This window comes from Hemicordylus capensis, chromosome 16 (genome assembly GCF_027244095.1).
Source record: "Hemicordylus capensis ecotype Gifberg chromosome 16, rHemCap1.1.pri, whole genome shotgun sequence".
Taxonomy (NCBI): domain Eukaryota; kingdom Metazoa; phylum Chordata; class Lepidosauria; order Squamata; family Cordylidae; genus Hemicordylus; species Hemicordylus capensis.
The window spans coordinates 1,304,113-1,330,959 of NC_069672.1; the positions used below are offsets into that span (position 1 = coordinate 1,304,113).

General features: G+C 52.8%; 1 protein-coding gene across 2 annotated transcripts in view; it reads left to right on the forward strand.

Annotated features, from left to right (window-relative positions):
• DNAJC11 (DnaJ heat shock protein family (Hsp40) member C11) overlaps positions 1 to 26,847 on the forward strand; it is a 63,751-nt gene that overhangs the window by 8,831 nt on the left and 28,073 nt on the right. For both annotated transcript variants that reach the window (XM_053281384.1, XM_053281383.1), the window contains exons 2-4: positions 3,777 to 3,906; positions 6,541 to 6,614; positions 15,625 to 15,726. In XM_053281384.1, the coding sequence (XP_053137359.1) occupies positions 3,777 to 3,906; positions 6,541 to 6,614; positions 15,625 to 15,726 (306 nt within the window). The remainder of the gene's footprint in view (positions 1 to 3,776; positions 3,907 to 6,540; positions 6,615 to 15,624; positions 15,727 to 26,847) is intronic.

Sequence of the window (26,847 nt, forward strand, 5' to 3'; positions counted from 1 at the left end):
CTGTTTAGTGGAGCTACAAAATTCTCGTTTTGGAGAACTCCCTCTCCAAGGTTTTGGCAGAGGCCCTTTGCTGTGTTGGGTGTCAGGCAGAACTCCATTCCCCTTGAGACTCTTGTGTTTGTGGGAAGGAGGTGGGTGAGGATTTATCTCACCCTTTGCTGAAGCCTTATTATTTATAAGGAGGGGGAGGCACAGATTTTTGGAATCAGATCTTTCTCATACGGGTCAAATCAACAGAGAGGCTGATTTTTTGCTCATCATGCAAGAGGACCACATTCTTGTCTTGAATTTCTCTTGCGAAATTGGCAAATGAAAAGGTAGCCTCCTTTGCTTTTGTTGCAGTGTGCATCTGTCAAATGGAAAAGGTAAATAAGATTAAATTCAGGTCTTGACAGCACTCACAAGAGGTTCTGGGAGGGAGAAGCCAAACAACAGTCGGTCCTGGCCAGGCTGGTGAGGAGGAGGCCGCAGCGGCCTGGCTTTCTTGCCTCTCCCTCTGATGCAGGCAGTGGAATAGCTGCTGATGGCAACAGTTCTGGAAGAGGAAGAGCCAAAGGTTCTCAGCCAAGCTGATGGAGGGGACCGTGCTGTCCCACCAAATCTCTGCATAGTTCCACCCCTTTCCCCTACAGGACTGCCTAGATGTGCCAGAATACTGTGGGACCCAAGCCTTGGCTTTCGCATGCCCTGTCGCCGGTTTATAGACTCCCACCAAACCAAGCCAGATGTCTAGACCATGAAGGACAACCTGTGGGGTCCGTTTGTCGAGCTCCTCCCTGCACCTGTCCTCGCCCAGCATTGGAGAATCTTTAACACGATGCACAGGAGAGGCCTTCAGAGTGAATTCTGCATAACTGAATTGGCTTCAAGGCCCCAAATGTGAGAAAATTCTGCAGTACTTTCCCCCTACAAAGGGCAAACCTGATTCTATTGCACACTGTCTAACCTGAAAATAATAGGTCCCTAAACTTTATGGGCCTGCGGAGGAGGAGGAGGAGGAAGACGACAAAGAGCAGTCTCTGGCAATTTGCTCGTATATGGCCATTTAATCTGTAATAGATTTACATCGCGCGGAGATGTAACTGGATGATTGAGATGTGAAGTGCATGTGCTTAATCCCCCGAATAGCATGATGGCGGGCCTCTTAATTTTGCCCTGAGTCTGAGTAATAAGAATCTAACTTAAAATATCATTATTAGTGACTTATGTATCTCATTACAATTTGAAATGTTGTCAGTATTTTCAGCAGTGGCTGGAGAGAGGTTATCACTCATGAAATATTGAACCAATGACCTTAGTGATTCACTTATGATGAAAGGCCCAATCTAACGTTTTATTGAACATGATATTTGTGAAAAATGGAACTGCTCATTTCTATTACTTAATCAATAGCACATTAAGCCATTTATCATTAATTTGATTAAGGAAGGTCATTGCCGAGCTCGAATTTCCACTCCCTTCTCATCTACTTTAATTCTAATAACCAAGAGAGTGGAAAGAGATAGCAGGTGGTAGGAAAGAGTGGCTCAGCTGCCCTGTGGGGAGTGTGTGTGTGTGTGTGTGTGTAGGCAGGCACTAGGCAGGTCTGCCCGAGATGCCCCTGCCGGACTCGGAAGCGTGAAGAAGAAACGAAAGACACTTCCCGGCTCCAGCTCGCTGCCAAGATGGCTCAGGTCCCACTCGGCTGCCTATTACAAGCAGCCTTGCAGTTTTGTGATGTTAAGGGGTGTGTGTGTGCTTGAGAGAGCAGATTAGCCTTCTGTACAAAGCCCCCTGGCCTTTTGTTTCTGAAGTAAACCGCTGGGCACACCTCTGCATTGAGGAGAGGGGATTAAGGCCCCTGCGTTCTTGGGATGTGTTTTTGAAAACCTGCCTGTCTTTGAAAGTCGGTCTCTATCTCGCTGGCACCGTTTTGCCCTAGTCCTCTGCTTGGGAGATCAGTGGGGATCTCCAGAGACCTGGCTGGGCCCCTGACGTGGCTGTAGCCAACAGGCAAGGACCACCAACATCATGGCTCACATCAATATTCAGTGGCTTTGTCCCCCCACCTCATCCCCCTTGGCTGCCCCTCAGGCTTGCAACTCCCTCCCAGAATGTTTAGGTGGTGGGTCTGCTTAGTGCCTGCTCTTAGCGCCCGGCTGAGAGCGCTACCCAGGCCAACCACACTGGCTGCAGCTGCTCTACCTGGGGTCTCTTCCAGCCCTGCAACCTGAGAGCCATTAAACTGGATATGCCAGGGAGAGTGCACAGGCAAAGCCTACTCTCTGCTGCTGAGCAACGCCCGGCTGCACATGGTGCCATCTCCCTGTCTTGCCTCTTCTCTGAAGCTCCTGGCTTAATGCCTGCCTCTCCTTCTGCGTCCCAAGTGTGTGTGTGTGTGTGTGTGGGTGTCTGCATTTCCTCTTCCCCTTCCTATCGCCACATCCTTTCTAATTTTGGAAGTCGCACGGACTTGATGTCAGCATCCTGGCTGGGCCCAGTGAGCCACTAGCCACGCTGGGCTTCTTCCATTCAACAGCAGGTCCTGTCTGCGTCTCAGAAGCACTTCACAGAGTGGGGGCATGGCAGCTAGAGCAAGGCTGCTCAACTTCAGCCCTTCTGCAGACGTTGGCCTACAACTCCCATAACCCCTGGCTATTGACCATTGTGGCTGGGCATTATGGGAGCTGTCGTCCAAAAACAGCTCAAACCTATGTTGAGCAGGCCTGAGCTAGAGAAATGCAAGCCCAAAGCCCCGTTGGGTGCCCAGACGTCTTTGGATTGCAGCCTGTGCATGCAAGATCCCCAGCAGAATGCCGAAAGAATCCACGCAACAGTTGCCAAGACAGGTCGTGCCATGTCCTGCTGGCCCATTTCAGGGCAACTTCCGGCTGACGAGCCCCACAAACGTTGCTGGTGAAAACACCTGTTCTGTCGTGCTGTGCCCAGCAAAGCCAGGTTGCCGGTGAGGCGGAGGGTGAGCTAGGAGGCCCTCAGTCCAGACCTCGCCTCGCTGAGCCAGCCATGCAAAGAAGCCTGTGGACTTGGTATTTGCTGGGCCTTCTGCCCACCTAATCTGCTGTCCACTGAGGTCTTGTGGTGGTGTTTTTTTAACATGATCTGTGTGGAAAAAACACATCTCTGCCTGGTCCCTTGGAGTTGAAATGGCTTTGCCACAAGCAACCAGACGAGTGACTGTGCACAAATCTGCCCCTCCAAGGCTCCCTCCTCTGAAAGAGGGGGGTCCTGATAGTTATGCAGCCACCCCCACCCCCAGGCTGACACTGCAGTCTCCGGACCCTCATCAGTCGGCCTGAGCACATGTGACTGGGCGGAATGCCCTGTGCTGCTCCTGGTTCCCTGCCTGCCTTGGTCAAGTTTTAGATGGCAAGCTCTTTGGGACAAGGACCTGGTGCTTTAGAAGCACCAGGCGTCTCGATGGAGCGGTATCCTGACTCTTTATCATCATGGCCCCTCTCCTCACAGGGCTTCGTATAGGGACTACTAAGGCAGCATATGTGAAGTGATCTGGACACGAAACCTGCTATACAAATGCTTTATTATTTATTGTTTGTTGCTTTTTTATTATCATCATCATTGAGGTGCATAACGGATGGTGGAGTGAAATGGTTTCAAAGAAAGGGCCAAGCAGGTGCCGGTTGATTATCCTCCCTGTAGAGTGGAGCGAAATGCACTGGAGTGCGTCTGATGGGTTCCCGTTTCTGGGCAGATTTTGAAGATGATAGTGGCTTAACGGCATTGATTGTGCTGTAATTGGATTCCTTTTCTTCTCGCAGGCCTCGCAGGAAGAGCTGAAAGCCGCCTACCGCAGGCTGTGCATGTTGTACCATCCCGACAAGCACAGAGACCCGGAGCTCAAAAGGCAGGCCGAGCAGCTGTTCAACCTCCTTCACCAAGCTTATGAAGGTCAGTGGAGGATGCAGGCGAGTGGCTGGCCTGGCCTGGCCTGCAGCAGCCGCCACCGAGATTGGATTTTCCAGTCGGCGTGTTCTTGGAGCCCAGGGGGCGGTGCTGCTTTTTGTGCTCCTTAAAAGCAGTGGTTGGTTTTGCACGCTTCCTTCGGGAGAATCAATCCCAGGATGACCAGTATTTGCCAAACAAAATTCTGAGTGGGTGGGGGGGGGTGTTTCATATTTTGGATATAATGTAGAGGAATCTGAGACGGAGTGTCTTTCAAGCCAGCAAGGTCATCCTCTCTGCTAATAGCAGCCAGAGACAGGGGAGCAAACTTGCCTCTCTGGCTAACACTCATGATAGCCTCACAGGAAACAGCCCTGCTGGATCAGGCCCAAGGAGGCCCATCTAGTCCCGCATCCTGTTTCACACAGTGGCCTACCAGATGCCTCTGAGAAGCCTACAGGCAAGGCAGTGTGCTCTCTCTCTCCTGCTGTTGCTCCCCTGCAGCTGGGAATTGGAGGCAAGACTCTGAGATGCTGTGCATGCGCGCGCATACATGTGCATGCATGTGTCTGCTTGCCTGCCTGCCTTCCATAAGAGGCTAACGTGGCTACTCCTCTAGAGTTTGCTTTAAGACAATCAGCAGAATATACTCAGGGAAGACCTCCAACCTGTGGGTGAGTACGTAACCCCAGAGCACCTAGCTAGTGAAACACTGCTGTTATTTCTAGGAACGTAGGAAGCTGCCTTCTACCAAGTCAGACCATTGGTCTACCTAGCTCAGTATCGTCTGCACAGACTGGCAGCGGCTTCTCCAAGGTTACAGGCAGGAATCTCTCTCAGCCCTCTCTTGGAGATGCTGCCGCCAGGGAGGGAACCTGGGACCATCTGCATGCAGGTTCTCTTCCCAGAGTGGCTCCATCCCTTAAGGAGAATATCTTACAGTGCTCACAATGTAGTCTCCCATTCAAATGCAACCCAGAGCAGACCCTTCTTAGCAAAGGGAGTAATTCATGCTTGCTATCACAGGACCAGCTCTCCTGCCTAGTTTCTGTTGGACCTGCAACAAAACCCAGGTGTCAAAAGGTTTCCAGTCTTGCCTTGGAGTATCTGCTGTGGAGTTTGGGCAAGGACCAATCGGCCCCACAATTCCAACTGTACTGTGTGGTGTGAGCCCAGAGGCAGGATCCTCCCCCCGCCCCCCCGAGCTGCCTTGTGAATGCCAGGCTCTCCAGTGAGCTTCTTCTGGTGTGAGCTGCGGAGATGATGTGTGTTCAGGGAACGGGGGTGCTGCTTTTTGCTCAGCATCAAGTAGGCAGAAGTTCATGGTCTGTAAAGGAAAATTAAAAAAAGAAATTCAACTGTGTCAGCACTGAAATAGGCATCTGAAGCAGCCATAACTGTAAGTGTTTCTCATCAGGCTGGTTTTCCTTTCCGTGAAGGATTACAGTCGAGATGAGAATTTCTTCCATCAGAGAAAGTGCTGGTTATAATTCATGGAAGATGCTGTTTGCAAAGCTTGGCATGCAATTCGCCTATAATTAGGCTTAACTAAGTATCAGGGAAGATGTTCCTCTCTGAAATAAAGACTTCTCCCAATCTCCTATAAAAGCTTATCTCCTATCTCGGCTGCAGGGGTGTGTGTGTGTGTTTTGCTGAAAAATTAGGTGTTAATGGCCGTTGGGAAGCTCCAGCGTGTGCTGGGTGATGAATCTGCATAGCTGAGATAATGTGATCTCGCCAGATTCTTAGCTCTGCCGTTGCCAGCAGATGGGCTGAGTGTTTCCACGAGGCTTTGATTCAAATGCTTGCCCTTCTGACTATGTTGCGTTATCTGGGTTTGGTGGAATGAATCTTGCATGCATCTGAATTATTGATAGTTTGTTTGCTGTGGTTTTGGAGATTTGGGGAGAAGCAGCTGAAACTCAAGTGAATTAGGAACTGGCCAGATATATATGTTTTTTCTGTAGCAAAAATGCAGCAACAGCAGAGTCTGTCGCCCAGTGGTTTGGCCTAGAGGGAAGCGAAAGTGAAAGGGTGAATAAATGATTTCTTATTAAATCCTAGAGATTAGCTAAAGAAATTTGGCTTTGGTGTTTTCTGAATGGTCAGCATTTCTTTCCTCCCATTAGGTTGGAACGTGGGTGGAATCGTTTACAGTGTTCTTAATTAGGCCTTGGGATACATGGTAACGAGCTTTAGGAGGGAGGGGGAAACCCCACAGAGACCTTGAAATGGGTGATGATGTTGGGGGAAGAGGAACTCCTCAACCTTCACACTCCAAAAACTGCGCTTTGAAAAACAGGTTCTAGGTAAGGTCTGTGAGCAGGACACTCGTTGACATCACTTTCACACGTTGCCGTTCATAGGGGTGCACTCAGGGTGTTTTAGGCGTAAGCTTAGAATTGTAAATCTGAGAATGCGACAGAAGCGTTTGCAAACAAGGGTGTCCTATAGGGATGCTTGTCAGGCAGTCAGAATTGGTCTCCACCTTGGTGTGCCCTTGATGGTTGGATTTTGCCTTCCTAAAAGCTCAATTTTAAGATGCTGGCGTGCGTGTGCATGTAGGCATGTGTGAGCTCTTCTCCTTGAGTTTTGCTGAGAAATCCACAGGCTCTGAACGTCTTTTGGTTTGCTTTTCAGTGCTCAGTGACCCACAGACAAGAGCCATCTATGACATATACGGGAAGAGAGGCCTCGAAATGGAAGGATGGGAGGTAAGGCGCATGGTGCTGGGAAGGAGGGGGGAGTCACGGAGTCCCGTGGAAACCGCCAGCCCACTTCAGTTTGCATTGTCCAGGTTCTGATATGCCACAAGCAGCTGGCAGTCTGAATGCCCCCCCAATCCTAGTGGTGCTTTAGTAGAACAAAGAGAGTGTTCCCCGGGAGAGTGCCGCCTTCTGCATCATCCTTACTGCCGCACATTCAGCTCCAAGAGAGAGAGAGAGAGGTCCATCTCCGTAGACTGCCAGCCTGTCTGGCGGTGACTCGGGAGTGGGCCTTCTCTATAGTCCTTCTCTATAGTCGTTCCTGGGCTGTGGAATGCTCTCACTATAGAAATTTGTGGCTTGACATCTTTATCAGCCTTCAAAAGAGCCTTTAAGACACATTTTTTAAGCCAGGCTTTTTGTAATCTTGGAATGCTTTAAATTTTGTAAATTGCTGTTTTAACAGTTGTGTATTGTTTTTATTGTAGTGTGTGTGTGTGTGTGTGTGTGTGTGTGTGTGTGTGTGTGTGTGTGAGAACCGCCTTTGGAGTCAGACGGTATATAAATTAATTAAATAAATATAATACTACTACTACTAGTAGTCAAGGTGTTTGTCCCTGGGACTGGGACCGGCTTGCCCCTCCCCTCCCCTCTTCAGGGCTAATGACCTGCTTGGCCTATCAAGGCAGCAGTCTGGTGCAGCGTGAGTTGAGAAATAGCTTCTGCGTTGGAAGGTGAGGTCTAGATTTCTCCTCTGTGGCACCACCTTGGTGCTTAAGGCAGGACAAATGCGAGTGCAAGAAAAGAAAGAAGGCCATTAGTTTGACAGCGTGGTTGGTCTTTGTTTTTTGGTCACTCCGTTCCATTTGGATAGAGTTTTGGAGGGTTGCTGTTTTAAGCTCGCTTGGTGCATGGGTACCGTAATTCCCGTGCTTGGACACCCCACCATGGAATACTGCACTGCCCCATCTAGGAATACTTCCAGGTGCCCCAGCAGCTTCATAGCCATGTTCTCAGTAGGCCAGCCAGCCTTCTCCTCGCCATACTGCAGCAGGTGTTGGGGTTCGGACTGAGAGAGAGCGGCTTGCCTGTTCTAGCAAGTCTGTGGCTGAGGTGAGATTTGAATAAGGGGCCACCCCGGCCCGCACTCGCAGCCCTTGCATTCCGCTAGCCCTGGCTGAGGACTGGCAGGGCCTTCAGGACAGGCACCAAAAATGACCTGAATGGCACAAGGCACAATTCCCGCGTGGAGTGGTCTGCCGCAAGGTGTGGTGATGTCCTCCACTGGCTTTGGCAGCTGCAAAAGAGGGGTAGGAGCACAAGAAGCTGTTTTATGCCACGTCAGATCCTCGCTCAGCATTGCCTACTCGGATTGGGAGCATCTCTCCTAGGTCCCAGGCAGGGGTCTCTCCCAGCCCTGGCTGGAGATGCTGCTGCCGCCAGCGATGGAGCCGGGGACCGTCAGCAGGCCAAGCAGATGCTCTGCCACTGAGCTACGGCCCCGGCCCCTAAGGTGGGGCCGCACAGCTTGGTCCCTCCAGCTGTTTCTGGACAGCCACTCCCAGCATCCCTGACTGCTGGCCCTTGTGGCTGGGAATGATGGGAGTGGTTGTCCAGCCACAGCTGGAGGGAGGACCAGAGTTGTGCAGCCCGGCCCTCAGGGGGATATCGCACCGTGCTGAGATGTGGAGTTGCCCATCCAGATGCAAACTGAGGCCGAGCCTGCTCAGCAAAGGGGGCGCTCCGTGCTCGCTCCCACAAGACCAGCTCTCTGTATTCATGGAGGAGGAGGTGGTCTGTCAACAGCCACACTTGTTAAATGGAACCTCCAGGTTCAGAGAGGGTGTATCTCTCTGTCCCAGATTGGTGGGGGAGGGAGCAGGGTAAACAGTGGGGTTGCATGTCCTGCTGCTGAGCTTCCTGGAGATATCTGGTTGAGCACTCAGTGAAACAGGGAGCAGGACTAGATGGACCTTTGATCCTGACCTGGTGAAGCAGTTCCTCATGTTCTCAAGGCTTCGGGGCCCACAGAATGTGGCTTCCAGATCTCCTCTTAACCTCACCCTTCTCATGTTCAGAAATGAGCACTGCCCATGCCACTGACTCAGAACTTTGGCCCTCTTTCCTTCCAGTCCAAGAAGCCTTGTTTCTGCAGACACTTGTGAATGTCCAGGTGGGGGCGTCTGCCTTGGGCTTCTGTCTCTTTCCCCTCTTTTGGGGGGTGGGGTGGTGGTGCATGATCTAGCTGCCCTGTGGGTCACAGCGGGGCCAGGTGGAAATGCAGGGGCTCCCCCAGTGCCCTCAAATCATTCTCTTCTGTGCCCAGACAGAGTCTGGCACTGGGGTGTTATGGACAGGGGTGCTCCGACCCCTCGAGCAGACCAGCCACCTCCTGCTGTGGCTGCTCCAAGTCAAGGGCGAAGAGGCAACTGAACAGGAACAAAACACACACACACCCCCAGCCCGATCCCGCAGTTGAGAGAATGCAGCGTGTTATCCCAGGTGATGAATGTTTCTTTGGAAACAGGAATTTTAATAAATTGGATTTGTAGTTAAGAGGCAGAGTGGACCAGCCAAGTTCTCATACATCAGAGTTGTATCCTAAGGTCTGATGATGATGATAAAGGGCTGTGACGGGGCCTTCTTCGCTGAAAGATTAAAAACCGCCTTTAGCGTGCGGTATACAAAGCGCCTCCCCAGGTATTAACTCAGCAATGTATCGGGGATAATGCTCCGTGGATAAAATGAGCCCATTACTTATATTGTAAAGCCCAATCTAACCGACGGAGCTCGTTTTATGGGGCCGCCATCAGCAGCCTTCAAGGAGTGTTCCCGCAGCTGCTGGATGAATTGTTTAATATAGCTCCTGTCCCACTTCAGTAATAGCCATCGCTCTGGGGAGGCAGCAGGATTAGTTTCAAAGCAGCTGCCAGTATTTTAAGTGCTATTAAGCTCTCTTGCCCTTGGTTGGCTTCCTGTTGCAATTGGTGGGCTGTTGGCCAAAGGCAAGCGGGGAGGAAGGGGTCTATCCGCAGCAGCAGTAGGGTGGAGTGCCTTCTCCCCATCTGCTCTGAGTCGGCCGCCTTGGGGCTGATGCCTCCTGCAAAGCACTGCCTGTACAAAACCCAAAAATGAGGGGCCTTGCCTGCAGCAGACGCTCCATCGAAAGCTTGCCTGGGGAAGGGGAAGGGAAGAGGGTCACGGGAGAAAGCCAGCGAGGCAGGGAGGTGTCTCAGCGAGTGCCTGGAGGTGTAGTAACCCATCCGATTCGGAAGACCAGTTAGCAGAGAATTTTAGGGGGGGTGGGATCACGCCCCCGACTCTGGCTTGGCCCTCATTCTCTGACCTGAAGGAGAGGTCACAGAGCCTATGCCTAGAGGTGTGCCCTCTCTGGGTCAGCCCTCTGCCTTTTTTTAGGGCACAGGTGGCAGGGCTGGAGCCTAACCAGGGCCGTCCCTGATTTGTTTTTACATTTGCGTCCTGCTCTTCCTCCAAGAAGCCCAGAGGATAAGCGTGCAGTCATGTTTATCCTCGCCACCCCCACCCTGTGAGGTAGGCTAGGCTGAGAGAGAAGGGTCCGGCCCAGAGTTACCCCGAGAGCTTCATGGCTGAGCGTGAAGACGTGGGTTCATGTCTCTTCCAACAGGCCATGCCGACAAATTATTTCTGAAAATCACTTTGCAAGCTTCATGCAAGAAAAGCTCTTTGCAAGAACAGGGAAGTCCGGCTGTAGGTCCGATAGACGGGTTTAGGTGGTTACAGGTCTGATTAGATACCATAGATAGGCTGATTAGATACCATAGATAGCCTGTTTTATAACGGGAAAAACCACAGTAAGACAGCTGGGGCTTTTTTCTGCTGAGAATTTGCTCTTTGGTCCTAGTCTTCCGACAGCCGATGTCACCTAATTCATAATTTCTTTCAAATGCAACAGTCAGCAATTCACAATTATTGCAAACGAGTCAATAATAATCAGTTTTTAGTTCTATTCTAAAATGATGTTTTTCTAATTAAGATGGGTGGTCTCTTCTCATTAGAAGTGACCTATCACAGTTTAACAAGTACCCCGAAACCTTTCCCTTGGGAGGCTAAGACCTTCCCCTGAGGCAAGGGACTACAAACATTTAGGTCATGGGTTTCGTTTTTGGAATCTTCCTCCTTTTTCTCCGTTCTTCTTCTCTTTGAGCTTTAAGCTCTGGCTGTAGGTGTGCCCCCCCCCCCCTCTGATCTTCCACCAGGTCCCCTGTTCTGGTTTCTATCCTTCGCAGATTTCCTGGAGTGGTAAGCTACCTCCTGAATGATTTTAATATGTTTAGATTTGTTAGGACCAGTTCCTCTAAACTGTTTCAAGTGTAATTCAAATAAAACGTTAACTTGATTTCTGGAGTGTGTGCTTCATTTTCTGGGCAGGGGGCAAGCAGCTGGTCACGAACCAATAACCCCGTAGCTAAAATTTGGCTACTGGGGAATTATTGGTAATCAGTAACTCTAACACTTTGTTCTGGAGCGGCAAGGTGAAGAACTAGTCTGGTGCCTTTTGTAAATGCCATGGCCTGGACTGGGCAGATGTCCCGTTCCTTATGGCTGCAGACCTGCCTCCGTGCCTGCCTCAGGGTTTGTCCTGGCTCCAACATCAAGATGCAAGTCCAATTGCAGAATCTGAGCTTTCTGGAGAGGGCATCTGCCCAGAACACTGGCATTGGCTCCCATCAGGCGTGCAGCTGGCATGGAATTGTGCCACTTGCCAGAATGCCACATCTGCCTCTCCCATTGTGCGTTCACACACACACACACACACCTCCATTGTGACGCAAGGAGTAACATTCAAAGGGACACTCTTCCCTTTCCTTAGAGTCTATTCCCTGAGCTGGGAACTTTAAAATCTGCACCAAGGAAATCTAGGTTCTGCAAGCCTCGTATCAATGATTCAAGTGGAGGGAATTTGTATGATTGCCTCTTTTGCATAACGTATTCTGCAGCATTGGTAGTTGTGGGAGGCCTGCTTGAGAATGAAGCTGCCTTGCTGATAACGGCTGCAAATCTTAATCACCCACCTGCCTGAAGAAGCGCATGCGCGTACACACACATACACATTTTTTGCAGCCATAAGGGCTAGAAATTTGCATTTTAAGTGGAGACTGAGATTCTCCGGAAGTTGACTTCAGCTCCTGTGGATCTGCCTGCCGCACACACGCCCTTCCCTGCCTGTTCCTTGACGCTCCAACTGTATCACTGCTGCCTTGGGCCTGTGAGCTGCAAACGTCCTTCTTCCCACTTTCCTCTTCCGGTTCTTGCCTTCCCGTCCCACCCCCATCATGGCCTCTTCCTTAAATGCCTCGCCAGACACTTTTCTTCCTGCCATCCCTCTTCTGGAAGATCCATGGATCCTTACCTCTTCCTGTTTGCTTTTGGTTGGCTGAGATAAAGAGAGCTTGTAGAGGCAAGTGCTGATGGCCACCGTGGCCAAGGGGGGGTGATGGAAGTTGTAGTCTCAACAGCATCTGGGGAGACTACAATTCCCATCACCTTCCCTTGGCCATGGTGGCCATCAGCCACTTGACCCAAGTTTGAGAACCCCTGTGTATTGGTTTGGGGCGGGAGGGCTCCAAGTGTCCCACCAGGTCAGTGGAATGGAGAGCTGGTCTTGGAGTAGCTTGGAGCAGGAATTGTCCCCTTTGTTCAGCAGGGTTCACCTTGGTTTGCATTTACGTGGGTGACTGCATACATGTGAGCACTGTCTGCTGTGAGATATCCCCCTCAAGGGAATGGAGCCATTGCTCAGGGGATGCTTTGCATGCAGAAGGTCAAACCCTGGCAGCAGCAGCAGCATCTCCAAGGTTGGTCTGAGAGAGACTCCTTCCTGCACCCTTGGAGAGCCACTGCCAGTCAGTGTAGGCAAGGCATAGCTGGATGGACCATGGTTCTGACTCGGTATGAAGCAGCTTCCTACGTTGCCTGTGGAGGTCACTGGTTGGGCAAGCCACTTCCTGCCAGAATTGTTGTGAGGCCAAAATGGCACCCCTTAGAGGGAGGGCCAATGGCAACGCACTACAGATGCTGGCGGCTGAGAAACCCCGAATAAACGTCCCAGCTTGAGCATGAAAGATGGGCCGAGCTCTTCCTGGCCTCGTTGGGATGCCAAGGAGCAGGCCGTTTTCACCTTGCAGTTAGCCCTGCTAGATGTGTGCGGAATGCATAACTTGCTCTATCATCTGATGACTAGAAATTGAGTGAATTGAGGCCCGTGGAGCCATTTTCTTTTCCTCCTGCCACAAGGAATGTCGGAGATAAAGTAATTTCAAGTCATCAATTCAGGCTTGCAGAGGTTAAGCGGCTTGGAGTCTCCACAACAAATCTCCCCTTTTCTGGCCCTTGCCAGACCTTGCTGATTTAATCCCCTGGTTTCCATCAAGTAGTTTCAGAGTTGGGTATCGGGCGGGGGTGTTTTGCTCTCCCGACTTAGGCCTGGAGGTTTCTGCTGCCACCGCCTGTTTTCAGAGTGAGTAAACTCTGTAGTTTATTAATCAAAGCTCTGCAGTGAAGGAAAACATCGCTGTTCTGGAGGAAACTCTGTCCCCCCATCTTCAAATTGCAGCATTTTGCTGCAAAAAGGCAGTTTTTAATCCAGATAACAGGATCGTTGTGATGGCTTCTTTTCCCTGGGGTCCCTCTGGGTGACTGTCCTGGGTTCCATTTGCTAAGCCAGAAAAGCTGGCGTCCGTATCTTCTCTCTGCCATGAATTTAGGCAAGTCATTCTCTGCAAGATGGAGAGGATAAAACTGGCCTTATCTTACAGATATGTTGATAAGATGGGAATAGGAACTTCTAGGAAGCACTTTGGGGCACAAAAATCCAGGGACCTAAAAAAATTAGCAACATAGGCAGCTGCCATATACCAAGTCAGACCCTTGGTCTGTCTAGCTCAGTATTGTCCACACAGACTGGCAGTGGTTTCTCCAAGGTTGCAGGCAGGAATCGAAACTTGGAACCTCCTGCTCTCCCCAGAGCTGCGACTCCATCCCCTGAGGGGCATAGCTAACGGTGCTCACACTTTTAGTCTCCCATTCATTTGCAACCAGGGTGGACTCTGCTTAGCAAAGGGGGCAAGTCATGCTTGCTACCACCAGACCAGCTCTCCTCAGAGAGTACTGCTGAGGTCAGGAAGCAGGATGCATTGCTTAAGTTCTGCAAAAAGAACTCTGGGTTGGGGGACACACGACCCAGTTGCTTATTAAGGAGAGGAGAGGAGAGCTGGTCTGGTGGTCGCAAGCAGGACTTGTCCCCTTAGCTAAGCAGGGTCCACCCTGGTTGCATATGAAAGGGAGACTAGAAGTGTCAGCACTGGAAGAGATTCCCCTCTTAGGGGATGGAGCCGCTCTGGGAAGAGCAGAAGGTTCCGAGTTCCCTCCCTAGCAGCATCTCCAACGAGATAGGGCTGGGAGAGAGACTCCTGCCTGCAACCTTGCAGAAGCCGCTGCCAGTCTGTGAAGACGATACTGAGCTAGATGGACCGATGGTCTGACTCAGTATATGGCAGCTTCCTAGGTTCCTATGTAAGGTGGATTGTGTGTGCAGGGGGGACGGCAAGCATTTGCTGCCATGGGATCTGCCCCGGAGGGGAGGAATTTCATGAGTCAGTGTGGGTGAGGTTCAGCACTCCCCACCTGTGTTGGGGTTGTGCCCTCAGGGGTGCAGCTCCTCCTCAAATGGCCCCAGGCAGGTAAGCTCTGCACGGCCTTCACGTGCCTTGGCCTGTGAGCCTCGCAGCTCTCCCTCCCTCTTGCACCAGCCTCTGCTGAGGCCTGGCACTCTGGGGTGCCTCGGTGGGCCTGCCTCCCTCGCCTCCTCTTCTCAGCCGCGAGGCCTCCCTCTGCAGAGCCCAGCCCACTCCGCCCCCCCCCCCCCGCTGCCGCCCTGGGCCTTGCTCCTGCCTGTAAGCTTGGGGAAGCCGCTGCCAGTCTGGGTAGCCCACGTCAGCTCCACCTCGGCCTGCTATTGGCCACTGTGGCTGGGGATTATGGGAGTTGTCATCCAGAAACAGCTGGCAGGGGGCCTAAGTTGAGCAGTCCTGAGCTGGATGGACCAAGGGCCTGACTCGCTATGTGGCAGCTTCTTGCGTCCTGGGCAGCCTCCATCACACCTACCGGGGAGGCAGGAGGGCAGAGAGCTCTGTGCCCCGGGGGGCAGAATGCCACCCTGTGCTGCTCTTGCTGGGTTGGCCCTGGCCCCTCGTGGGGCTGGGGTGGGGTTGGCAGAGCCCCCAGGCCCCCCCCTTGGCCCCTTTCAGTGGCAGACCCAGGCTTGGGGAGACGGGACCCGTGCACACAGTGTGAGCTACAAGAGAAGTGAACCTGCTTCTTGGCAGCTCTTGGCACAAGTGCCCAGAGAAGTGTATGTGTACGCTTGTGCACACACGCACGCACGCACACACTCACACACGTACGCACTTGGTGTTGCATTATCTGAGCCTCTGCTGTCAGGTGACGCATCAGTCCAGCAACCCAAACGGTGTGCTTAAAATTCATGGATCTCGGTGCCAGGCACACCCCGCCCCAAGCAGAGGTCTCTCTTAGGGAAGGAGTGGAGTGTTTGGCTGATTGGTATATTAGCATAACCTCTGTTCGGAGAGTCCTGTGGTGTGCACGGGCTGCCCGTTAGGCAGGCTATCTGGATCATGTTTCTTTTTTATAATTGTCTTGCCATCTCTCTGTGTTTTGCTCTTTTCAAATCCCTGAACGAAGGGTGGGATCCGAAACTGCAAGGCCAAATACAATAATCAAAGTTATGCAGCTTGATTTAGGAGTGACTGACAGAGAAAAAGGATGTTGCCTGCACAGAGGAAGCGGGATTGAAGGCCCTCCAGAGCCTGTCTGTATGCAGAGAAAGAGAAGCCCTCGAGCGTTTCCACTGGCCTCCCTGATTAAATTCCCCCCCTATGGTGTCCGTGTTCATGTGTGCTTGCCGGCCAACTCACTCGGCTGCCAGCTAACTTCCGCTGCTCAATTCCTTCGCCTGCAGGTGGTGGAGAGGAGGAGGACACCTGCTGAAATCAGGGAGGAGTTTGAACGTTTGCAGAGAGAGAGGGAAGAGAGAAGACTCCAGCAGCGGACAAACCCAAAGGTAAAAAACGGGGAGGCCCACTTGGTTTGGGAAATGTTTGTGCATCTCCCCCCCCCCACACGCACACACCCAAAGTTACGTATAACAGGCCTGAAGATGCATTGCCCATGTGGTTGTTTTTCTTAGCTTCAAAAATCCATGCTTTTGCCCTTGTTTGTTTTTACTGCCACTTACTGGAGGGATGCATGGGAGGTGAAGTCAGGTTTTCACAAAGGCCCCCGTGACTCTGGGGAGGTGGGGTCTTACTGGTGTGTGAGTGCAACCCCCGCGGGGAGGCACGGTGGTCTCTGCCAAGGGTTTGCTCCATGGCTTGAATGTTTTTTCTACTGCGCGGCCTCAAGCCTTGCACAGGTAGAAGCTTTCTTTGGCTGCTGCGGGGCAGTGCCAAGACCTGTCTCTCCGCCTGACCCAGAGAGATCATTCGTTGAACATGGTTCTTGTCGTACCAGCAGTGTTCATGGTGGTTTACAAAGTCACATACGCAAGAAGGCAGATTGCTGCCCCAAGGAGCTTACAATCCCAAGTTAGAAGTGGAGTGGGGAGGATGGCAAAGAGGAGGGTGGAAGTTAGCAGAGATCAATATAAGCATATGCAGGCACGTGTCCCTGAGCTCTCTCTTGATGAGGCTTTAACCAAAGGTTTCTTAGAAATGGTGAGTTTTAAGGAGGGCTTTGGAGGGAGGGGTCACCATTGGTGTTCAGGGTGGGGGTTCCAGGCATAGGAGGCGGCAGTGCCTCAGGAGCAAAGGTCAAAAGCTGGGATGGCTTGGGAGGGAAGGGCTGAGAGAGAGAGGTGGGGCAAAGCTAGGGAGATCCTCCAGGGGAAGCTTCCCGCAGTCCTCCAGTCACCCTCCTCCACCATGGCCGGCAGCGGCAGCCGCCATGCAGCCAGACACATCCCTGAAGTCGAGCAAGAAAGCGTAGCAGCAAGAAACCTGCCACCAGCGGAACCGCGGGAGCACTGCAGCCGCAGCTGAGAATGGCAAGAGCCGTGCCAGCGCGCTGGAGTCTTTCCAGAGGCACAGCAAGGGCCTGTGTTGGAGAGAACTTCGTAATGTTCTCAGGACACACCATGGTTCTTGATGGGGCTGTCCCCAGCCCAAGAAGCACTAATAAACCAGCAACTTCCGCATTTGCAGCCGAGTGTATTTTGCAGCAGTCAAAACGTCAAGCAAAGCCGCGGTACGGAGGGCCCCTGGCCTGCTGTAGACTTGCGTCTGTGCAGGCCGGGCTTCAAAGCGCCTTTCCCCGAAGAGCAGCTTTACTCCTGGGTCTCGGGGGGGGGTCCCGTAACTGCTCTCTTGAGGCAGTGCCCCCCTGCCTGCTGGCGCTGTGTGCACCAGGCTCGGGGGCCTGGCTGAGATGCCCATTCCCACCGCAGTTGTGTTCAGCAGCCACGTGGCGCTGCGGCCTTTGCCGAATCTCAGCCTGGAGGTCCCCCAGTTCAGTGGCCTCTTTCGCAGCCCGAAGTGTAGCAGGCGGAAGGCCCCGCTCTGCTGGCAAAGGCTCCTGGCACTTCCACCTGGCCGGCCTGCCAGTTGCCCACGCCCATCTTGCTCACCTTGGGTCCCTGCTGCAGGGGACCAGTGTGCCCTCTCACAGGGATTCCCAGACCTTGTGGACTACAACTCCCAGAATCCTCAGCTGCAAAGGCTTGGGCTGGGGGTTTCTGGGAGTTGTAGTCAACAACCTCTGGGAGTCCCTGCGGGAGGGCATGCTGCAGGGGACTCCGAGGCCCGAGCGCATGCAGCCCGGGCTTGCTCACGAGGCCTCTGGCCCTGCTGGTCCTTGCCCCTGCCTACCCTTCACTCAGGGCTCACAGCCAGGCTTACCTCCTGCGGGGTCCAGCCTCTAGGCCAGAGCCGCTCAACTCCAGCCCTCCTGCAGGTGTTGGCCTACAGTTCCCATAATCCCTGGCTATTGGCCACTGTGGCTGGGGATGATGGGAGTTGTAGTTCAGAAGCAGCTGGGGCAGGTGCTACGCTGAGCAGGTCTCCTCCCAGAGGGAGGAGGAGCTTCAGCTCAGCAGTGCAGCCCTGCTTTGCCTGCAGGAGGCCCCAGAAAGGCCGAGCGAAATTAGAGCACTGACAAGGGGGACAATCCTGAGCTAGGTCCACTGATGGCAGCCTTCTGGGTGCCTGACTGCGCATGCTTCGTTGGAGACCTGACCCAAGGCGTCCAGATGCAGTGTGAGCAAAGGCAGCGGCTTGGGGATGGGGCTGCAGTTCAGTGGTAGAGCAAGCAGGAGGCCCTTGGCAGCTTCTCCGGTTCCAAGGACTTCCGCAAGCAGCGCTAGGGGAGATCTCTCTGCCTGGTGTGCTGAAGAGCTGCTGCTGGGAGTAGGCTGCACTGGGCGAGATGCTCTGCTTCCGTGGAAGGCAGCTTCGTATGGCCGCGCAGTTGAGGAGCACCCCAAGGCTGAGTTTACAGTGGCGTCCATCACGGGGGCCCTCAGGCGTTCAGGCTCGTGGCTTGAGTCTTGCCCTGCAGGTTGGGGTTCAGGTGGGCTGCAGGGCTGTCTGGTGCCCCAAAAGGTTTCTGTGTGTTTGGGGCCTTGACGTGGTGGAAAGGTACCCGATGCGCAAGTCAGCCTAGGACACGGCGCCTTCTTTTTCTTTCTTCAGAGTGTTCGCTCAGACTCCAAAATGTATTTATTTCTAAATTCATATTCAGCCCTCTCTCCAAGCCGGAGCTTCTTACAGCCTCCTTAAAAATAAAGCTTATATAAAATGCCAAATATATTACGGATATAAACATGCAACAAAAATAACACGACATCAGTGCGATCCCCGCCAGCTAAAAGCTCGTCCAAATAAAAGTGTCGTCCCGATACGACAGTGTTTCGCTTCTCTTTTCATTATCTCCCCCCCGCCCCCAGCTGGCGCTTTATATTCATCATTGTCGTTAGTGTTTGGCTGCTCTCTCATTTCGGTTGTTTACTCCGCATGCGGTGCGGCGAATTTGTTATGAAGTTTACGGGCACCATTTCGTGCGTGCTAAAGTGAAGTTTAGGATTCCTTCCCGCCCTGCTCTAGACACGCTCGTAAGAGTGCAAGCCGAGTCCTGCTGGAACAGACCAAAGGTTCAGCGTTCTGATCCCAGCAGTGGCCACCTGGATGTCTGTGGGCCTCCGGGGCAGGCCGTGAAGGCAGCAGGCCCTCCTTCCCTCCCTCTGTGTCTGCCCCAGAGCACCTAATATTGAGTGGCAGGTGGCTTCTGAATGAGAAGCGGCCTTGGCTACACCCCGTGGCAGTGAATTGCGTGGCCTGGTTCCTGCCCAAAAGCATGTCCTTAGCACCCAGACCATGGTGAGGAGCCAGCTTGATTTGGGGGCTGCCCAAGTGAGGTCGAGTGAGAAGGGCAACCTGATAATCCCATGGCAGGTAAGGCTGTGGTCCCCTGCTCACTGGGCAAAGAGGCACCTTTTTAACGTGGTGGTTCTCTTTATTGAACAGGGGGAGAGCAACTGGCCCTATCCAGCCCCAGCACAGCATCATCCTTCCAGGGGCTGTTGCTGGTGTCTTATCTTATGTTTCTTTTTAGATTGTGAGCACTTTGGAGACAGGGAGCCTTCTTATTTGTTTGTTATTTCTCCATGTAAACAGCTTTGGAAATGTTTGTTGAAAAGTGGTATATAAATATTTCTTCTTGTAGCTGTTGTGGCTGAGGGAGTCATTCCTGAAGTCGTTCCTGCTCCACTGCTTAGGGCCAGCTTTTCTTCTTCTTGGCCAAGCTGGTCACTGGCCCTTACCTCTGACTTCCAGAAATGTGCCCCTCCTTGGATTTTGTGATTTCAGCAAGAATTGCTCTCCTAGCTTTCAAGTCTGTCTTTGCACCCGTAAGGGCTAGAATCTTGACTCTTCAAAAGAGACAGCAAAGGTTCCTAGGAAGCTTCAACCTGTGCTTTCCGGGTGCTTGCGGGAATCGCCGAATGAACCTGAAGGGATCACATTTACAGGAGAGGATTCCCACATGCCTTGCAGGCTTCTGATCCGAAGCTCCCAGGAGGAGGATATGCCCCCCGCAATGGCTCGTGAGTCTCCAGCCAGGCTTGGGGTTCAGGCAGGAGGGATGAAGAGCTTGTGCCCTTGATCGTCTGGGTTCCCTGCAGGCCGGGCAGAATGAGGGGGTGTGCACCTAAAAGTGTCCGTGGCACTGGCTCTGAAATTTAAATGCGCTCTAAAAATACCTCGGTTGTCCAGCCTTGGCATTTGGTCGCTGCCCTTTCTCTGCTTGGCTGACTCACTGCATAATTAGAGGGGGTGGTAATGAGTTTTCTAGGTTCAAAGAGACTGCAAGAGAAGCTTCTACAACCGTAGCAGAAAATAGCCTCTTGGGCCAGGCAGAGGTGAGGCACGGCAGGGTTGGCCTGTGGAGGCTTCCCCTCCGGACTGACTCAGCTCCCCTCGTGGCTGCAGCCGGCAGACCTTACGTATTGACCTGTAGCATGTCGTTTTGAACAATTGCAGATTGTTCTTAATTCAGGTACCTAAGAGAGCCGTGGATGGCAGGAGCCATCTTAGCAGAGGCCGCCTTCTTCTTCTTCCTTCACTTTTTTGCAGGAAAGAGTGCCTCTTCTAAGGGAGTGGGGGTGGTGCTGCTGCAAGAGATTCATTCGTCGTACGGGGCCATAGCTCCGTGGAAGAGCGTCTGCTTTGCATGCAGAAGGTCCCAGGCTCAGCTGCTGGCAGCGTCTCCAGCTTGGGCTTGGGAGGACTCCTGCCTGAATCCTTGGAGAGCTGTTTGGAGACCCCATGCACACCTGTGGCCACTGGGGAGGAACCAGTGCATGTCAGTGGGCATTTTTGGTCGCTTCCTTTTTGGATGAGGCTATCGCTCGGTGGAAGAGTGTCTGCTTTGCCTGCATGCAGAAAGTCCCAGAAAGTAGCCTGTAGCAGAAAATCAGTCCCTGTTAGCATCTCCAGAGAGGGTTGAGAGAGACTCCTGCCTGTAACCTTGGAGAAGCTGCTGCCAGTCAGTGTGGACAACACTGAGCTAGCGGCACCGAGGGCCTGACTCGGTAGAAGGCAGCTCGCTATGTTTCCGTGTCTGTCTCGTCTGGGGCTGTGCTAGGCCAGGGGTTCCCAACTTGGGGTTGGGACTACAACTTCCATCGTCCCCAGCTACGGTGGACAAAGGAGTTGCCGTCCCACAACATCTGGGGACTCAAGATTGGGAACCCCTCTTCTAGACAGGTGCAGTTTTCACTTGAAACTACAGCTTGCTTCAGAATGCGGGGTTGGGGAGCCTTCTCTTTGGGGACGGCCTCTCCCCCCCCCCCCCCGTGCCCTCATTGGTCCCATCCTGATTTCCTCGAACTCCCGTGGGGAGTGTGGATGACCGCAGACATCCGACCAGCCCAGCTCTGTCTTGCGCTTGCCGCCCCCATGGAGATGGCGAGGCCCAGTTGGAGGCTGGTTTGCACATTGGGGTCGGGGGGCAAGTCTGGCTGGATCAAACCAGGGGTCGGCTCCTTGCCGCGGAGCGTGCAGAGGGGAGGCGTACAGAGGGCCACGGCTTCTCCTGGTGGTGCCAGCGTTGTGTCGGCAGAGTCTGCCCTGCGGCCTCCGGCCCTTCCTCCTGGAAAGGTTTCCCTCCTGCGTTGGCAGCCCAGCAATGGGAACGGAAGGCAGCCTGCGCGGAGAATGCAAAGGCTTATCTGTCGACGTCTCCTGAACAACAGTTGGCTCCCTGCTTGGTCCCGGGGGAGGCAAGCCATTTTACAGTATATAATTTAATTCTTTTCTTTTATGGCAGCCTCTTCCTCTTCGGCTCCAACAGTGTTATCGCTGGAAAATTAAATTAAAACTGCTAAGGGAGCAATCCACCAAGCACTGCTGAGGCACAGGAGCCATGGAAATGGATGACGGCTGAGCCACGGCCGAGTTGGGTGGATGGCCCCCTCCGCCCGGCCGGGGCTTGCCTTTTGAAGGCTGCTCTCCCAGTGCCGGCAGGAGCTTAGAATCCCCCGGTGGACGGTGACAGTGTGTGCTCTGGGTCATGGATGCAGGTCTCTCCAGAGAAGGGGGCGGTAACCTTGGCTCTCCAGCTCGTGGGGGACTACAACTCCCATTTTCCCTAGCGACAGCTTGTTGTGACTGGGGGTGATGGGATTTGTAGTTCCACAGCAGCTGGAGAGCCAGGCTTGCCTACCCCTGTCCTGGACCCTCAACAGTAAGGACAGGCTTTGGAATTTATTTATATTTATGCAATTTAAATATTCAGCATTAAAACAAATATTTAAAATATATATTGAGTCTCTTCAGAATTATGATGCGAATTCTGTACTGGAGTCATCTCACCAGTGGTCCTTAGCAACATATCAAATTTCGGTGCAGGAAAAACTGCCTGTAATTTCTAAGGAAAAAATGTTTTCAAGGTGTGTGTGTGTGTGTGTGTGTGTGTGTGTGTGTGTGTGTGTGTGTGTGAGAGAGAGAGAGAGAGAGAGAGAGAGAGAGATTCCACAGTCAACGTTGCTTAATTCCAAAGCATTTTGCTTTTTATGCAAAGCATAAATGTGTAATTTTGCATATAATGCTCTGCTTGAGCGCATGTTCCATTTAGAGCATTTTTACTCTGCCTTTTACTATAATATGTTCTAGGCAGCATACCACAAATGTGTAGAATAGCAATATAAACATTTAAGCACAACAGTTTCCCCTCAGCGGCTAAGGTTCTCCAGAGCAAAAACTAAAACTTGATTTAGAGACAGTTCAAAGCCCAGGAGAACCATGGCTGTGCTTGCTGTGAAGCCGGTTAGGGTGAGCAGATAAGACAAGGAGGGAGTCACTGAGGACCCCAACTGAAAAGGCCCTATTCCTGCTAGTTTTGTTTTATTTTATTTATTTATTTTACATATTTTTATACCGCCCAAAACTTATGTCTCTGGGCAGTTTACAACAAGATAATAACAACATTAAAACATTAGTTAAAAAACAAAACCAAGAAATTTAAAACATAACAATTAATTTAAAGCATATTCTAAAACAACATTAAAAACAATCAAAACAGCCTGGGTTGTTAAAAGCCTGGGTGAACAGATGCGTCTTTAAAGACTTTTTAAAAAATTGTCAGAGATGGGGAGGCTCTTATTTCAGCAGGGAGCACGTTCCAAAGCCTTGGGGCAGCAATGGAGAAGAAGGCCCGTCCCTGGGTAGCCACCAGATGAGCTGGTGGCAAATGCAGACAGACCTCTCCTGATGATCTCAATGGGCAGTGGGGTTCATGATGAAGAAGACGTGTTCTTAAATACCCAGGGCCCAAGCTGTTTAGGGCTTTATAGGTTATAACTAAGACCTTGTATTTTGCCCAGAAACGTATCGGCAGCCAGTGTAGTTCCTACAATACAGGAGTAATATGGTCTCTCCGAGATGACCCAGAGACCAGCCTGGCTGCCACATTCTGAACCAACTTTCGTTTCCGGACTACATACAAGGGCAGCCCCACATAGAGCACATTACAGTAACCCAGTCTGGAGGTTAACCACGTTGCCTCTGAAGGTGGGGTTTGGGGTGGTCTTCAGAACTGAGCCTCTGAAGGATAGATGTAGTGACCAGCCAGGCTCATACAGAAGCAGGAGACCCTTCAAATGTTCTGGCCCTGGGCCATTAGGGCTTTAATCCAGTGCTTTGAATCGCCCTCCGAAGTGAGCATACCGTTACATATATGCACTCCCAAGGCTACAGGCCCTGCCACTGGATGGCCCCATCTTTTCTAACCACTCATATTGGTGGGAGGTGTCTGTCTGGATGTGTTTTATAAAACTCCCAGACCCCTTTCTGTAGGAAAGGTTTCCCCTGAGAATACAAAAGCTGACCCTCTTTAATGTAGGGGGCAGCCAGATTCTAACCCGCCAGTTTCCTCCTATTCTCTCCCAGTCCCTTGCATAGAATGTTCCCAGCATGGGGTCCCCAGATGTTGTTGGACTACAGCTCCCATCATCCCCAGCCACAGAGGGAGCTGTTGTCCTTCTGCATTTGGGAACCCCTGGCCTAGAGAGCCTGAGCCTGTCTCCTTTTGCAAGGAAAGCTGTCCTGGGCCCTGATACCTTGTGGATGGAGATGCAAGTGTCGCTGCATCCCTGCCCTCTCTTCTGAGCACAGCCGGCCACACGAGACGTAATGCCAGGAGCCTCGATTGGGGCTGCTTTGGTGCCGAACCCCCTCGGGCTGTCCCCTTCCCAGCAGCTCACCAGGGGCACCCACCAGGCCTAGAGACCTAAAAAGCTGCCTTGGGGAGAGCCCAGCCCTCCATCCCTCTCGCTCGGTCTTCTCTGCACTGGCTCTCCAAGGCTTCAGGCAGGAGTCTCTCCCCACACAACCCCGGGAGAGATGCCGGCACCTTCTGCAGGCAAGCATGATGTAGATGCTCTTCCACTGAGCTACGGGAGGAGGAGTATCTTACAGCACTTGCACGTCGTCGCCTGTCCAAAGGGAAGGGGACAGTTGATGCTTCCTCCCCTGGAGACCCACTCCTTTGGGGCCCGATGGCCCTATCCATCCCCCAGCACAGCATCTGGTTGGCCACTGTGTGAAACAGGAGGCTGGTCCTGATAGGCCTTGGGCCTCATCCAGCAGGGCTGCTCTTGTGGTCTGATCCCTCCTGAGTCTCTTACGTTTCTTGCTTAGAGGGTGAGCCCTTGGAGGACAGGGGGCCGTCTGTCTGTCTGTCTGTCCATCCAGCTTTGTGAACTTCTGTTGAAAAGCAGTATATCAGTATCCAGCATCTTCATATTCTCCAGCCCCTGGGCTCTCTGCCGGCTCCTCTCCTCCCTTGGCCGATGGCCACACATTCTGCACTAAGCCATTAGTCACCTGCAGAGTGGGCCAGGGCTTGGCAGGCCCCCCATGGGTAACACGCCCCCCCCCACATACCTGAGGCACGTTGTGGGGAGGGGGCTACCCCGCGAGGGACGGGTGAGAGTGTGCGTCCCGCTCCGTGGCTTGACATTTCCGCTGCCGAGTGATCTCAAGAGGCGTGTGCGGCATGGTGAACGGCATGGTGAAACCAGCCATCTGGGTGTTGACAGCCATTGCTCATTGGCATTCTGTGGAAATGCCTCTCCCGGCAGCGTCCTGTGGAATTAGGTAGTGCCGCTGGGATTGTTTCATACCAGAATGCCAGTTATTTTAGAATTTCCAACGGCTTATTCGTTCTCGAAAAGGGGCTCCAAATAAGTCAGCATTTCTAACCAGAAGTGGGAGCAGGAACCAGATGCCGGCGGCTTGGTGGCCCGCAGGCCCTGCCTGGGTTCTGTGCATGCCGAGCTGTCTCTTCCTCGCTTCCAAGATGACGCCGCGGCGGCAGCGCTGGAAGACCGGAGGATGTCAGCGGCCTGCTGTGAGAAGCATGAGCGTTCCCGCTGAGCAGAAGGGGCCTCTGCTTTGCTGGCAGGAGTGTGGCGGCCTCGGTGGGAAGGCGGAGGGCCGCGGGGACGGTCCGGTGGCCCGTGCCATTTCCAGTCCCAGGCAGGCGGCTGTGGCCCCCGCTGGGAAGCACTCAGGGGCCCAGAGAGCCATAGAGTGGGCGTTTCCCACAGCAGCCTGCTTTCCCTGTGGGGCATGATGCAGTCCCAGGAATAGTTCATTTGGCCCTGCTCGGAGCCAAAATGGTACGTGGGCACATGGGCAGCTGCCTTATGCCGAGTCAGGCCCTGGGCCCGTCTAGCTCTGGAATGGTCTGCACTGACTGGCAGCAGCTGCTCCTAGGTCCCAGGCCTTGGAGGTCTCTCCCAGCCCTGCTTGGAAGTGCCGCCAGGGAGGGAACCTCTGCCTGCCACTTGGCAGCTCCTCTGCCACTGAGCTACGGCCCCAGCTCCTGCCACGTCCTTTTCTTTCAGCGCCTCCATTTCCACTTCTCTCCACGTTCCAAGCGGCTCCTTTCTTCAGTACATGCATGGTGACCAGCAAGAAAGAAATCCAGCCCCCCACCTTCCTGGGCGCTTCCCCCACCTTGCATCCCTGAACATCCTGTGAGGCTCTGAAAGTGTGCAGTGCTGCCCTGTGGCTCCTTGTCTGCTGACATGCACCACCTTCCTGGTTTTGTGGGTGTCTCCATCTCGAGTGGCAGCTACAAACATCTCCAGTCGCCCGAAATGCTCCTTGTGTGTTTCCGCCAGCAGTCTCTCAGTTGCTGGGTGTGTGTGTGAGTGTGTGAGAGAGAGAGAGAGATTGCAGCCTTCTTTGTTTCTGCTCTGTGGCTTGTGAGCAGAAGGACGTTCAGCCATGGCCCCCCCCCCCTCCTCCTCCTCCAAAGTCACGGACCGCGGTCCCCGCAGGATACAAATGCCAGTTTCCTTCTCTGCCCTCCCTGTTGGCCAGAACCTGTCTTGGATAACACTCAGATTCTCATTTTCGGCCTAGTGCAAATGAAAGGGGAGTTGTGATGGGCAGAGCAACATCACCCAGAAGAGAGAGGCCTTCTGAAATAAAATTGCAGGGTGCACACAGAAAGGTTGGCCCAGTAATACTGAAAGCACATCTTAGGCTGTCACCTCAAAGCAGCAGAAGATTGCGCGGTGACCTTGTTCCCCCTCGGTGTGAGGAATGCGTCTCGGCCTGCCTTTCTCATCTCACCTTTCTCATGAATGGTGGATTTAGTTTAGCAGAAAGATGTGCTGCTCCTGAATTGAGATTCCCAGAGGGGCCACGCTGGCATTTCTTGCTGGCTGCACTCCATCAGGCTCTGCTCTCACTCAAGGCTTGTAGAAATTAATTTCGGGCTCTCTGTGTGTGTGTGTGTGTGTGTGTGTGTGTGTGTCGCATATAGTGGCCTTCAGTTGCAGCCGTGGGGTTTTGGCTTGGCTAGTCCTGGGGCTGCGGCAGGCCTGTGCCCGCTTCACTTGATTTCTCATGGAACCAAGGACTGAGGGCTAGCAGCTGAGTGTGTGCACTCTCCAAGGTTTCAGGCAGGAGTCTTAAACCTTGTTCAAGACACACACACCCCAACCTAAATTCTGGGCCTGGGGCTGATCTCCTAGAGGGGTTCCCAACCCAAGGCCACTGAGGTGATGGGAGTTGAAGCCCAGCCACATCTGGGGACCCCACTTGTGGACCCCAGTTGTTGTCATTGCTTCACCTAAAATAGGCTTGGTTCCATTTTTAATCTGTGCCTGGAGTGAGCG